This window comes from Mobula birostris, chromosome 14, assembly GCF_030028105.1.
Source record: "Mobula birostris isolate sMobBir1 chromosome 14, sMobBir1.hap1, whole genome shotgun sequence".
In the NCBI taxonomy this organism is placed as follows: domain Eukaryota; kingdom Metazoa; phylum Chordata; class Chondrichthyes; order Myliobatiformes; family Myliobatidae; genus Mobula; species Mobula birostris.
The window spans coordinates 541,720-556,848 of NC_092383.1; the positions used below are offsets into that span (position 1 = coordinate 541,720).

A 15,129-nucleotide genomic window follows, 5' to 3' on the forward strand; every position below is an offset into this window, starting at 1 on the left:
TATGGTGACCATGGTTTTCCATATAGATCTATCCTTCGTTTTTCGGATGGCTTCCATTTCCTCGATGTGTAGCCACCTGGCTGTGCTTTTGATGTACATAAGCCGAGGTCTTCCTCTAGGTTACTCCCCTCAATCTTCCCAGAGAGTATGAGTTTTTCTAGTTCATCTTTCCACATGATGTGTCCTCGGAATCTGAGTTGTCTTTCTTTTATTGTTGGTATGAGTGATCGAACTGCTTGGGCTCTTCTGAGAACTTCTTCATTTGATGTGTGTGTGGTCCATGATATTTTTAACATTCTCTTGTAGAACCATAATTCAGCTGCTTCTAGTCTCTTTTCCATTGCTGGAGAAATGGTCCAGCATTCACTTCCATAAGTCAGGATAGAATAAATGTAGCACTACAGTATTCTGTTTTTAGTGTACATGGTCATCTTTCTGTCTGTCAATATGGTCTTCATTTTTTGGAAAGCTTCTTTCACCATTGCTATTCTGTATTTGATATTTGTGTCGCACCTGCCATCACTTGTTATTGGGCTGGCAAGATATTTGAATTTGTTGACTTGTTTGATGTTTGTATTTCTGATCTTGATCAATCACACATTGTGGGATGTTTGTCTTTCTGGAGATGACCATGCTTTCTGTCTTCTTGGTGTTGATTGAGAGTCCTCTGCGATTACTTTCTGCTGCCACTATAGTGAGTAGTTCTTGTACTATATATATAGTACTATAGTGTACTAATAAAAAATTAAATGGAACACAGTGTTAAAATAGAGAGGGAATGTATGTAGGTTAATTTTCCATTCAGACATCTGAGGGCAGTGGAGAAGAAGCTATTTTTTGACATAATAGGAGGAGGTCCTGAAAATAGAATACAGGGATTTTGGAAGGAAGCTGAGAAGAGGACCTCAAGTGTAGTAATCTTGGGATTGCTGCCCATGTTATGTGATAGTGAGGATAGGAATAGAATGAGGTGGCAGATAAATGTGTGGCTGAAGAACTGGAGCAGTGGGCAGGGATTCAGATTTCTGGATCATTGGGACCTCTCCTGGGGCAGGTGTGACCTGTACAAAAGGGACAGGTTGCACTTGAATCCGAGGGGACCAATATTCTTGCAGGCAGGTTCACTAGAGCTGTTGGGAGTGGTTTAAACTAATATGGCAAGTGAATAGGAACCAGGATGATAGAGCTGAGGATGAGCTAACCAGTTTACAAATAGAAAATGGGGGTAACATGAATGTAAGGAAGGTCAAGCCAATGATTGGGTACAAATGCAGACAAAATTAAAAAATGTTAAATGGGGGTACGACCACGCAGAGACCGGTAACTGGTAACTAGTGGGGGTACGATCATGTGGAGATCAGTAACCAGTAACTCATGGGGGTACAATCATGTGGAGATCAGTAACCAGTAACTAGTGGGGGTATGGTCATGTGGGGACCAGTAACTGGTAACTCGTGGGGTACGATCATGTGGAGATTGGTAACCGGTAAGTCGTGGAATACAGTCGTATTGAGATTATGTCACTGGACCAGTTAGCAAAGTTCTGGGCCGTTGATACTGGTCTCTGGGTTTGAATCCCACAACACTGTATCCTTAAAATACCAGTGATTCAGAACTGTGAAGGTGAAGGAGACCTTTACTGGGTCACGCCCTCCAAGGGAGAAAATCTGCTGTCCTTTCCCTGTGTGCGTTCTCTTCAGAGAAACAGAGATGGCCCATAAAGCTCAGGATTGTATATGGTGAGGTATAATAAATTTACTTTGAACTTTAAATGCTGTGTACCCTATGGTGAAAGCTGTAATGTCTGACAGCCTGGGGCTGATGTAACCTTCCAGAGACAGCAGCAGTCTGGACTTACCTCCTTCATTTTCCCATTCTCCATTACTGCTGCATGCTCCCCTCCCTCAAGGCCAGATGTGGTTGGGTCAGGTTCAGGGTCCGGGTGATAGGAACCAATGGGTACAGGAAGTGCAGACATGGAACTGAACCCGAGTTTCCTCCCTCAGATGCGTCGCTGAGGGTGAAGGAAATGTTCTGCACAGTGAGGAATCTACAGCCCGGTTCTGCCTATCTGTTCTGGGTCACTGCCACCAACTGCGCCGGGGCAAGTGAGGAGAGTGATCGAGCAGAGTACATAACAGGTAACACACTGGGCATGGCTTTGTGCCGTGACCAGGCCTGGACCGTTGGCTGAGTGGTTGTTGAGGGACAATGGGATCCAAATTTCCATGATCCAGTCAGCGTTTCAGTGGGCACCACAGGCTGTTTCATTTCTGTGTACCAGACTTTACAGACAGGACAGAGCAGACAAAATACCAGGCTACTGCATATTCCATCTAGGCATCACACCATATACTATCTAGCCGTCAATCTGACCACCAGATATCAGCGGTCATAGGTGATTAACCCTTGATGGACCTCGCTGGTTTTGCCACTGTTTGCAGAGAGAGAGTGTGGGATTATCAGCAGGGCCGCAGGTTTCATACTGTTTCCCTGAAGCAGAGTATGGGGAGGTACATCTGGGCACAGAGTTGACGTTGACATTTGCCACTCCCCTGTGCCCACTAAAGGTGGTCTGGGGGTTTGTCCAGGACCCTGTGCACAAGACCATAAGATATAGGAGAAGTAGGCTATTTGGCCCATCAAGTCTGCTCTGCCATTCAATCATGGGCTGATCCAATTCCTGGAGTCATTCCCACTCCCCTGCCTTCTCCGCATACCCTTTGATGCCCTGGTTAATCAATAACCTATCTCTGCCTCAAATACACCCAATGGCTTGGCCTCCACAGCCACTCATGGCAACAAATTCCACAGATTTACCACCCTCTGATTAAAGTAATTTCTCCACATCTCTGTTCTAAATGGATGTCCTTCAATCCTGAAGTTGTGCCCTCTTGTCCTAGACTCCCCTACCATGGAAATAACTTTGCCACATCTAATCTGTTCAGGCCCTTTAACTTTTGATATGTTCCTATGAGATCCCTCCCTCATTCTTCTGAACTCCAGAGAATACAGCCCAAGAGATGCCAGACGTTCCTCATAGGGTAACCCTTCCATTCCTGGAATCATTTTCGTGAATCTTCTCTGAACCCTCTCCAATGTCAGTATATCCTTTATAAAATAAGGAGCTCAAAACTGCACACAATACTCCAAGTGTGGTCACACAAGTGCCTTATAGAGTCTCAACATCACATCCTTGCTCTTGTATTCTATACCTCTCGAAACAAATGCCAACATTGCATTCGCCTTCTTTACAACCAACTCAACCTGGAGGTTAACCTTTACAGTATCCTGCACAAGGACTCCCAAGTCCCTTTGCATCTCTGCATTTTGAATTATCTCCCCATCTAAATAATAGTTTGCCCATTTATTTCTTCCACCAAAGTGCATGACCATACACTTTCCAACATTGTATTTCATTTGCCACTTCTTTGCCCATTCCCTAAACTATCTAAGTCTCTCTGCAGGTTCTCTGTTTCCTCAACACTACCTGCTCCTCCACCTATCTTTGTATCGTCGGCAAATTTAGCCACAAATCCATTAATCCCATCGTCCAAATCATTAATATACATCATAAAAAGCAGCAGTCCCACTGGTAACTGGCAGCCAGCCAGAATAGGATCCCTTTATTCCCACTGTTTTCTGCCGATCAGCCAATACTCCAACCATGCTAGTAACTCCCCTGTAATTCCATGGGCTCTTATCTTGCTGAGCAGCCTCAGGTGCAGCACCTTGTCAAAGGCCTTCTGGAAATCCAAGTACAGCACATCTACTGCATTTCCTTTGTCTACTCTGCTTGTAATTTCCTCAAAGAACTACAGTAGGTTTGTCAGGCAGGATTTTCCTTTCAGGAAACCATGGTGGCTTTGGCCTGTCTTGTCATGTGCCTCCAGGTATTGCGTAATCTCATCCCAAACAATTAATTCCAACAATTTCTCAACCACTGATGTAAGGCTAACAGGCCTATAGTTTCCTTTCTGCTGCCTCCCACCCTTCTTAAATAGTGGAGTAACATTTGCAATTTTCCAGTCACCTGGTACAATGTCAGAATCTATCGATTCTTGAAATATCATTGTTAATGCCTCTGCAATCTCCCTGGCTACTTCCTTCAGAACCCTGAGGAGTCCACATCTGCTGAGCAAGGACCCCAACAATAAACCAACTTTCCATCAGACACACTGGGCCAGGCTCCAGAGCCAACAAGTCTGGGAGCCCATGAGATCGGGGAACCGGGGAGGAACCACCACCGCTGTTAGATACAGGCCATTTGGCCCACAATTTGGTGCAGGTACAGGGAAAGGCTAAGGGGATTGTGCCAACTTTGGCCCAGTATGGCGTCCACCACCTCATCTTGTTTCTGTGTTGTAGTTCCCTCAGCTCCGAGGATCAGAAGCAGAGGGGTAGCAGTCTGCCAGAATGCGGTGCTTATGGAGTGGGAGCCTGGCCCTGGTCTTCCCCCACAGTCTTACACGGTGGAGTTCTGCCAAATCTGCAGCGGCTGCAATTGGACAGAGACACTCATGGAGTAAGTATTGAGCAAGTTGTGAGAGGGACACTGGGATAAACCTACAATCAATAAATCCAGGATCACGCAATCCCAGGATCAGGAACCAGGAATGAGGAGGTCATTCAGAGAGAACTGGCTCAGCTCTTACTTCATGCCACTTTCCTGCATTTTCCATTAAAGTCCAAAAAAAATCTGTGACAGAGGCTCCACACTCCTCAAAGACATAGAATACAGGAAACAGGCCATTTGGCCCAACCCATCCATACTGACCCTCAGCTCCCAGCACTTGGAACATAGCCCCATGTAGACAATTTGTGTTCTTCTAGACACTTCATTACTGCCAGTGACCCAGTTTCACCCACTCTCTTGCCCAGTGCATTCCAGACACTTACATCCTTCTGGGTGAAGATCCCCCTCAGATCCTCTCGAAATCTCTTTGTTCCCTTATCCTGTATCTGCACACTTGAGATTTTCATCATGGAGAAAAAAATTTCTATCCAGCATTTACCCCAATCATATCCTCTCTTAACTTCTGCTCCAGGGATACAGCCTCTCCAATCACTCTTTATCACTGCAACACTCCATTGTGGTGAGTCTCCTCTGTACCTTCTCCAGCAGTACCACACCCTTCCTACAGTGTGGTGACCTGAAGTGTCCACAGAGCTCCTGCTGAGGTCTGACCAAGATCTAACCAAAGTTCTATAAAGTTGGAGCTAACTTCCCTAGATCTGTACCAAAAACCAATCTGTTGGAGGAACTCAGCAGGACCAGCAGCACCTGTTGGAGGAAAAGAATTGTCGCTGTTTTTGGTTGAGACCCACATCGTGACCTGAACATCGACAAAGGCCTGTTTCTGTGCATTAGGGTTCTGTGATGTTCTGTGCAGCTGCACGTGCTCACATGTAGAACCGTAGAACATTACAGCACATTTAAAGCCCTTCGGCTCACATTGTTGTGTGGATTCTTTAACCTAGTCTAACATCAATCTAACCCTTCCCTCCTAAATACAGTGCCTAGAAAAAGTATTTACCCTCCCCCCTTGGAAGTTTTCATGTTTTATTGTTTTACAACATTGAATTACAGTGGGTTTAATTTGGCTTTTTTGACACTGTTCAACAGAAAAAGGCTCTTTCTAGTCAAAGTGAAAACAGATCTCCACAAAGTGATCTAAATTAATAACAAAAATAAAGCACAAAATAATTGATTGCTTAAGTATTCACCCACTTTAATATGACACACTAAATCATCACTAGTGCAGCCAATTAGTTTTAGGAGTCACATAATTAGTTAAATGGAGATCACCTCTGTGCAGTCAAGGTGTTTCAATTGATTGTAGTAAAAGTAAACATAGAAACATAGAAAATAGGTGCAGGAGTAGGCCATTCGGCCCTTCGAGCCTGCACCGCCATTTATTATGATCATGGCTGATCATCCAACTCAGAAACCCGCCCCAGCCTTCCCTCCATACCCCCTGATCCCCGTAGCCACAAGGGCCATATCTAACTCCCTCTTAAATATAGCCAATGAACTGGCCTCAACTGTTTCCTGTGGCAGAGAATTCCACAGATTCACCACTCTCTGTGTGAAGAAGTTTTTCCTAATCTCGGTCCTAAAAGGCTTCCCCTTTATCCTCAAACTGTGACCCCTTGTTCTGGACTCCTGTATCTGGAAGGTCCAACTGCTGATGAGTCAGTATCCTGGCAAAAACTACACCATAAAGACAAAAAGAACACTCCAAGCATCTCCACAAAAAGGTTATTGAAAAGCAAAAGTGAAGAGATGGATATAGGAAAACTTCCAAGTCACTGAATATCTCTTGGAGTATGGTCAAGTCAATCATCAAGAAATGGAAAGAATGTAGCACAACTGTAAATCTGCCTTGAGCAGGCCATCCTCAAAAACTGAGTGACGGTGCAAGAAGGGGACTAGCGAAGGAGGCCGCCAAGAGACCTATGACAACTCTGGAGGAGTTACAGGTTTTAGTGGCTGAGATGGGAGAAGCTGTGCATCCAACAACTGTTGCCCAGGTGCTTCACCAGTTGCAGCTTTACGGGAGAGTGGCAAAGAAAAGCTACTGTCGAAAAAAGCTCACATGAAATCTTGGCTAGAGTTTGCCAGAAGCCATGTGGAAGACTCTGAAGTCAGCTGGAAGAAGGTTCTATGATCTGATGAAACCAAAACTCAGTTTTTTGGCCATCAGACTAAACACTGTTTGGCGTGAGTCAAACACTGCACATCAAAAACACACCATCCCTACCATGAAACATGGTTTTGGCTGCATCGTGCTGTGGGGATGCTTCACTGCAGTAGGCCCTGGAAGGCTTGTGAAGGTAGAGGGTAAAATGAATGCAGCAAAATCCTGGAGGAAAACCTGATGCAGTCTGCAAGAGAACTTCAACTTGGGAGAAGATTTGTTTTCCAGCAAGACAATGACCCCAAGATAAAGTCAAAGCTACACAGGAATGGCTTAAAAAAAAACAAAGTCAATGTCCTGGAGTGGCCAAGTCAGAGTCCAGACCTCAATCCAATTGAGAATTTGTGGCTGGACATGAAAAGGGCTGTTCATTCATGATCCCCATGCAATCTGACAGAGTTTACACAGAAAGAATGGGGAAAAATTCCAGTGTCCAGATGTGCAAAGCTGATAGAGACCTATCCACATAGACTCAAGGCTGTAATTTCTGCCAAAGGTGCATGTTTTAAATATTGACTCGAAGGGGGTGAATATTTATGCAATCAATTATTTTGTTTTATATTTGTAATTCATTTAGATTATTTTGTAGAGATCTGTTTTCACTGACACAAAAGAGTCTTTTTCTGTTGATCGGTGTCAAAGCAGCCCAATTAAATCCACTGTAATTCAATGATGTAAAGCAATAAGACATGAAAACTTCTGAGGGGCGTGAATACCTTTTATAGGCACTGTAGCTCTCGATCTCTCTTTCATCCATGTGTCTAACAGTCTCTTAGATGTCCCTAATGTATGTGACTCTACCACCACCCCGGCAGCGTGTTCACTCTCCCACCTCTGTATCCACCTTCAAACTTCCCTCCAGTCACCTTAAAATGATGCCCCCTTATATTAACCATTTCCACTCTGGGGAAAAATGTGCTGGCTGTTCACACAACCTGTGCTTCTTATCTTATACACCTCTGTCAAGGCACCTCTCATCTTTCTTTGCTCCAAAGAGAAAAGCCCTAGTTCAATCAACCTGTCCTCATAAGGCATGCTCTCTGATCCAGGCAACATCCTGGTAAATCTCCTCTGCTCCTCCAAAGCTTCCACGTCATTCCAATATTGAGGTGACTAGAACTGAATACAATACTCCAAATGTAGTTTAACCAAAGTTTTACAGAGCTACAACATTACCTATCTGCTCTAGATATCAAGCCACTATGCGCTAACTTAATAACCCTATCAAATTGAGCAGCAACTTTGAGGGATCTATGGATGTGGACCCCAAGATCACTTTGTTCTTCCACAAAGTGTTAGTGTGGATTCTTTACAGGCTGAAAGTGAGGAGGATGAGCAGGAACTGGCTGGGAATCAGCTGCCGTGGGACTGATTCTCCAGCAAGTGCACCTCTGAATGGTAGAGCCAAATGACTTCCTCTTGCTCCTGTTTCATTTGTTGTTTGCAGAATCTTTTTTTCCAAGTGCTGATAGTTTTAATTCCAGCTTTAGCCACTGACTTTCTCTGTTTTCATGCTTCTGTCTCTAGGTTTCTCACAGGGATAACTTCATGTCAAGCATTAACTGAACTGGAGCCCAGTGAAAATTACATTTTCTACATCAGAGGCGTGAATAGAGGAGGCAGCAGTGAAAGAAGTCAGCCTATTACTGTTCAAACCACGGGTGAGCACCTCAGGACCACTGACTGTGTCTCTGGAACCTGGGCCACGTCAGGATAGTGAAAAATGGAAAGTGATTTATTCAGTGCTGACAGTCATTTCCCTTGTGTTCTTGTCTCTGCAAGCAAGATGTGGTCAAGAACTTGTGGGGACTGAATTCTATGTTTCCGTCACAGGTACCCAGCTTTATCTGCTGGAGCAGAGCGCACATCTCTCACTCTCGATCCTGCATGACGGACTGACCATCGTTTATAGTGAGGAGGAGAGTCTGTTCACAGAGCCTCCTATCAGTCATGAGAGGTTCACAAGGTGAGTGAGTATGTAACAATGTTCCACATCTCTCAGACCCTGAACTGGAGCTCTATCTGGTCACCGAGGTGTCTGCTGTGTTCGCCAGACACTGGGAATTGGCTCACAGGCTGAACGGAGAAGTTTTGTTTCAGATTCTTAAATTCTAGGATAGTAATCTCTGGATTGCCAATGTGCCAATGAGGGCAAGAATAGGATGATTTGGCAGATGAATGCATGGCTGAGGAATTGGTGTAGGTGGCAAGGTTTCAGATTTGTGAATCACTGGGACCTCTTCTGGGGAAGACGTGACTTTTACTAAAAGGATGGGTTTCACCTGAACCCAAGAAGACCAATATTATTGCGGGCAGGTTTGTTAGAGCTGCTGTGGAGGGTTTAAACTAATTTGGCAAGGAGATGGAAACCAGAGTGATAGGGCTCAGAGTGGGCAGTTGCTATTCAAGTAGGTGCAGAGTGTAATGAGACTGTGAGGAAGGACAGGCAACATTGCAGTCACTAGGATGATTTAAAGTGTAACATGGGGTCAAATTTGAAAAGGGTGATGAATACAGGACTGGAGGTATATACTTAAATACACACAATACAAGGAAAAAGGTAGGTGATGTCGTGCAATTAGAAATTAGCAGGTATGATGTTGTGGGCATCACTGAGTCGTGGTTAAAAGAAGATTATATGTAGGAGCTTAACATCCAAGGATACACCTCATATCGAAAGGGCAGTCAGGTAGGCAGAAAGGGTGGATGGTTATGTTGGAAATAATGAAGTCAAATCCTCAGAAAGAGTTGACATGGGATTGGAAGATGTAGAATTGATATGGGTAGAGTCAAGAAACTGCAAGCATAAAAAAAATCCTGATTAAAGTTACTGTATGTACATGGCCCCGAACAGTAGCCAGTGTGTGGAATATAAATTTCAATGGGAAATAGAAAAGGCATGTAATAAGGGCGATAGTCACGGGGGATTTCAGTATGCAGGTAGATTGGGAAAATCAGATTGCTGCTGGATCCCAAGAGAGGGACTTTGTAGCACTCACAACACGCTGGAGGAACTCAGCAGGTCGGGCAGCACCCGTGGCAAAGATCGGTCGACGTTTCTGGCCAGAACCCTTCATCAGGACTGAAGAGGGAAGGGGCAGAGGCCCTATAAAGAAGGTGGGGGGAGGGTGGGAAGGAGAAGGCTGGTAGGTTCCAGGTGAAAAACCAGTAAGGGGAAAGATAAAGGGGTGGGGGAAGGGAGGCAGGGAGGTGATAGGCAGGAAAGGTGAAGAAAGAATAGGGGAAAACACAATGGGTAGTAGAAGGAGGCGGAACCATGAGGGAGGTGGTAGGCAGCTGGGGGAGGGGGCAGAGTGACATAGGGATAGGGGAAGGGAGGGGGAGGGAATTATCAGAAGTTGGAGAATTCTATGTTCATACCAAGGGGCTGGAGACTACCTAGATGGTATATGAGGTGTTGCTCCTCCAACCTGAGTTTGGCCTCATCATGGCAGTAGAGGAGGCCATGTATGGACATATCTGAATGGGAGTGGGAAGCAGAGTTGAAGTGGGTGGCTACTGGGAGATTCTGTCTGTTTTGGCGGACGGAGCGCAGGTGCTCGACAAAGCGGTCCCCCAATCTGTGTTGGATTTCACCGATGTAGAGGAGAGGGCCTCTGCCCCTTCCCTCTACAGTCCTGAAGAAGGGTTCCGGCCCGAAACGCTGACTGATCTTTTCCACTGATGCTGCCCGACCTGCTGAGTTCCTCCAGCGTGTTGTGAGTGTTGCTTTGACCCCAGTGTCTGCAGATTATTTTGTGTTTAGGAGGGACTTTGTAGAATGCCTACTGTTTTTAGAGCAGCTTGTGGTTGAGCCCACTAGAGGAAAGCTATTCTGGATTGGGCGTTGTGTAATGAATCAAATTTGATTAGGGAGCTTAAGGTAAAAGAACTCTAATGAAGCAGTGATCATAATATGATAGAATTTACCCTGCAGTTTGAGAGGGAGAAGATGAAGTCAAATGTACCAGTATTACGTTGCTAAACATGACATGACATTACAGAGACATGAGAGAGGACCTGGAAGGGGACAGTAGCAGGAATGATGGTGAAACAGCAATGGTAGGAGTTTCTGAGGACAATTTGGAAGGCACAGGATAACTACATCCCAAAAATGAAGAAGTATTCCAAAGAGAGGATGAGACAACTGTGACTGACAAGGGAAGTAAAAGTTAATATAAAAGCCAAAAGAGGGCATATAATAGAGCAAAAATTAATGGGAAGTCAGAGAATTGGGAAGCTTGCAAAAACCGACAGAAGGCAATTAAGAATCCATAAGGAGAGAAAAGATGAAATATTAAGGGAAGCTAGCCAATAATATCAAAAAGGATACCAAAGGATTTTCCAAATATATAAGGAGTAAGAGGCAAGAGTGGATACTGGACCACTGGAGAGGCAGTAATGGGGAACAAGGAAATGGCAGAGGAATTTTGTGTCAGTCTTCACTATGGAAGACACCAGCAGTATGCCAGACATTTGAGTGCATCAGGGTAAGAGTGAGTGTAGCTGCTATTACAAAGATAGGTGAAGGAGCAGGTAGTGTTGAGGAAGCAGGTAGTCTGCAGAAGGACTTAGATTAGGAGAAAGGGCAAAGTTGCAGCAGATGGAAAACAGTCTCAGTATCTGTATGGTTATGCACTTTGGTAGAATAAAGGAGTATAATATTTTCTAAATGGAGCAAAAATTCAAAAATCAGATGTGCAAAGGGATTTGGGGTCCTCATGCAATATTCCCTAAAGGTTGGCTTGCAGGTTGAGTCAGTGGTGAGGAAAGCAAATGCGATGTTTGCTTTTTCGAGAGGACTAGAATATGGCCATAAGACATAGTAGCAGAATTAGGCCACTCGGCCCATCGAGTCTGCTCCACCATTCAATCATGGCTGATCCCTTTCCCCTCCTCAACCCCATTTCCCCATAACCCTTGATGCCATGTCCGATCAAGAACCTATCTATCTCTGCCTTAAATTCACCCAATGACCTGGCCTCAACGGCTGCCTGTGGTAACAAGTTCCACAAATTCACCACCCTCTGCCAAAAGAAGTTTCTCCATATCTCTGTTTTAAATGGACATCCCTCTGTCCTGAGGTTGTGACCTCTTGTCCTAGACTCCCCCACCATGGGAAATATCCTTTCCACATCTACTCTGACTAAGCCTTTCAATGTTTACACAAAAACATATAAGAACATGAGAAATAGGAGCAGGATTAGGCCGTTCAGCCCATCGAGCCTGCCCTGCCATTCAGTAAGATCATGGCTGATCTGTCCGTAAACTCAGCTCCATCTACCTGCCTTTTCCCCATAACCCTTAATTCCCTTACTATGTAAAAATCTATCTAACTCTATCTTAAATATATTTAGTGAGGAGGCCTCAACTGCTTCCCTGGGCAGAGAATCCCAGATTCACTACTCTCTGGGAAAAGCAGTTTCTCCTCATCTTCATCCCAAATCTTCTTCCCTGAATCTTGAGGCAATGTCCCCTAGTTCTAGTCTCACCTACTAATGCAAACAACTTTCCTACTTCTATCTTATCTTTCCCTTTCAAAATTTTGTACGTTTCTATAAGATCCCCTCTCATTCTTCTGAATTCCAGTGAGTATAGTCCCAGGCGACTAAATCTCTTCTCATAGTTTAACCCCTTCATCCCTGGAATCAACCTGGTGAACCTCTTCTGCACTGCCTCCAAAGCAAATATATCCTTCCTCAAGTATGGAGACCAGGACTGCACACAGTACTCCAGGTGCGGCCTCACCAGTACCCTGTATAGTTGCAGCATAACCTCCCTGCTCTTGAATTCAATCCCTCCAGCAATGAAGGCCAACATTCTGTTTGCCTTCTTAATAATCTGTTGTACCTGCAAGCCAACTTCTTGCAATTCATGAACAAGCACTCGCAAGTCCCTCTGCGCAACAGCGTGCTGCAATCTTTCACCATTTAAATAATAATCTGCTCTTCTATTATTCCTTCCAAAGTGGATGATCTCACATTTACCGACATTGTACTCCATCTGCCAGACCTTGGCCCACTCACTTAATCTATCTGTATCCCTCTGCAGACTCTCCACATCCTCTGTACAATTTGCTTTTCCACTCAGTATAGTGTCATCAGCAAATTTTGCTACGCTACACTCAGTCCCCTCTTCCAAATCATCAACGTAAATGGTAAACAGCTGCGGGCCCAGCACCGACCCCCGCAGCACCCCACTCACCACTGACTGCCAACCGGAGAAACACCCATTTATACCAACTCTCTGCCTTCTGTTGGTTAACCAATCCACTATCCATGCCAATACACTTCCTCCGACTCCATGCATCTGTATCTTATTTATAAGTCTCTTGTGTGGCACCTTATCGAACGCCTTCTAGAAATCCAAGTATACGACATCCACCTTTCTTTGAGACTTCAATGAGATCCCCTCTCATCCTTCTAAATTCCAGTGAGTATAGACCCAGAGTCATCAAACCTTCCTTGTATGATAACCCTTTCATTCCCAGAATCATCCTTGTGAACCTCCTCTGAACGCTCTCCAATGTCAGTGCATCTTTTCTTAGATGAGGAGCCCCAAACTGTTCACAATACTCAAGGTGAGGCCTCACCAGTACCTTATAAAGCCTCAGCATCACATTCCTGCTCTTGTATTCAAGACCTCTTGAAATGAATGCTAACATTGCAATTGCCTTCCTCACCACTGACTCAACCTGCAAGTTAACCTTTAGGATGTTCTGCACAAGGACTCCCAAGCCCCTTTGCATCTCAGATTTTTCAGTTTTCTCCTACTTAGAAAATGGTCTGCACATTTACTTCTACTACCAAAGTGCATGACCATGCATTTTTCAACATTGTATTTCTCAACATTGTATTTCATTTGCCACTTTCTTTTCTCCTAATCTGTCTAAGTTCTTCTGCATCCTACCTGTTTCCTGAACACTACCTACCCCTCCCCCAATCTTCCTATCATCTGCAAACTTTGCAATAAAGCCATCTATTTCATCATCTAAATCATCTATATACAAAAAAAGTGGTCCCAACATCGACCCCTGTGGAACACCATTAGTCTGGCAGCCAACCAGAAAAGGATCCTTTTATTTCCACACACTGCCTCCTACCAATCAGCCAATACTTTAACCATGCCAGTAATTTTCCTGTAATACCAGGGGCTCTTAACTTGGTAAGCAGCCTCAAGCGTGGCGCCTTGTCAAAGGCCTTCTGAAAGTCCAAATATACAACATCCACTGCATCCCCTTTTATCTATCCTACTTGTAATGACTTCAAAGAATTCCAACAGGTTCATCAGGCAGGATTTTCCCTGAAGGAAACTATGCTGACTTTGTCCTATCTTGTCCCGAGTCACCAAGTATTCCATAACCTCATCCTTAACAATTTGATTCCAACATCTTTCCAATCACCAAGGTCAGGCTAGCTGGTCTATAATTTCCTTACTGCAGCCTCTCTCCTTTCTTAAAAAGTGGAGCGACATTTGCAATTTTGCAGTCCTCTGGCACCATGCCAGAATCCAATGATTTTTGAAAGATCACTGCTAAAGCCACCACAATCTCTAATGCTACCTCTTTCAGAATCCCAGGATGCTGTTCATCTGGTCCGGGTGACTTCTGTACCCTTAGGTCTTTCAGCTTTTTAAGCACCTTCTTCCTTAAAACAGTAACTACACCCACTTCTCTTCCTTCACACACTACAACATCCAGCACGTCGCTGGTGTCTACCACAGTGAATACTGATGCAAAATACTCATTGAGTTCATCTACCATCTCCTTGTCCCCTGTTATTATATCTCTCACTTTCTAGCGGTCCTATATCTGCTCTCATCTCTCTATTTATTTATACGTACTTGAAAAAGCTTTTACTATCCATGTTGATATTGTTTGTTAGCTTGCTCTTGTATTTCATCTTTTCCCTCCTCATGATTCTTTTAATTGCTCTCTCCAGGTTTTTAAAAGCTTCCCAGTCTTCTATCTTCCTGCTACTTCTTGCTTTGTTTTATGCCCTCTGTTTTGCTTTTACATTAGCTTGGACTTCCCTTTTCAGCTGCCATGGTTGTACTATTTTTCCATTTGAGTATATTTCTTCATTTTTGGAATACATTTGTCCTACACCTTCCTCATTTCCCCCCAGAAACTCACGCTATTGCTGCTCTGCTGTCATCCCTGCCAGCAGTTCCTACCAATTTACTTTGGCCAACTCCTCTTTCATACCACTGTAATTTCCTTTGCTCCACTGAAATACTGCTACATCAGACTACTTTCTCCCTATCAAATTTCAAGTTGAACTCAAATCATATTGTGATCACTGGTTCCTAAAGGTTCTTTTACCTTAAGCTCCCTAATCACCTCTGGTTCATTACATAACACCCAACCCAGTATAGCTGACCCCTAGTAGGCTCAATGACAAACTGCTCTAAAAAGCCGTCTTGTAGG

At 44.4% G+C, this 15,129-nt stretch overlaps 1 protein-coding gene across 2 annotated transcripts in view; it reads left to right on the forward strand.

Annotated features, from left to right (window-relative positions):
* Positions 1–15,129, forward strand: part of LOC140209619 (fibronectin type III and SPRY domain-containing protein 2) — a 47,639-nt gene that overhangs the window by 21,190 nt on the left and 11,320 nt on the right. For both annotated transcript variants that reach the window (XM_072277891.1, XM_072277892.1), the window contains 4 exons: positions 2,007–2,141; positions 4,369–4,525; positions 8,229–8,362; positions 8,535–8,667. In XM_072277891.1, the coding sequence (XP_072133992.1) occupies positions 2,007–2,141; positions 4,369–4,525; positions 8,229–8,362; positions 8,535–8,667 (559 nt within the window). The remainder of the gene's footprint in view (positions 1–2,006; positions 2,142–4,368; positions 4,526–8,228; positions 8,363–8,534; positions 8,668–15,129) is intronic.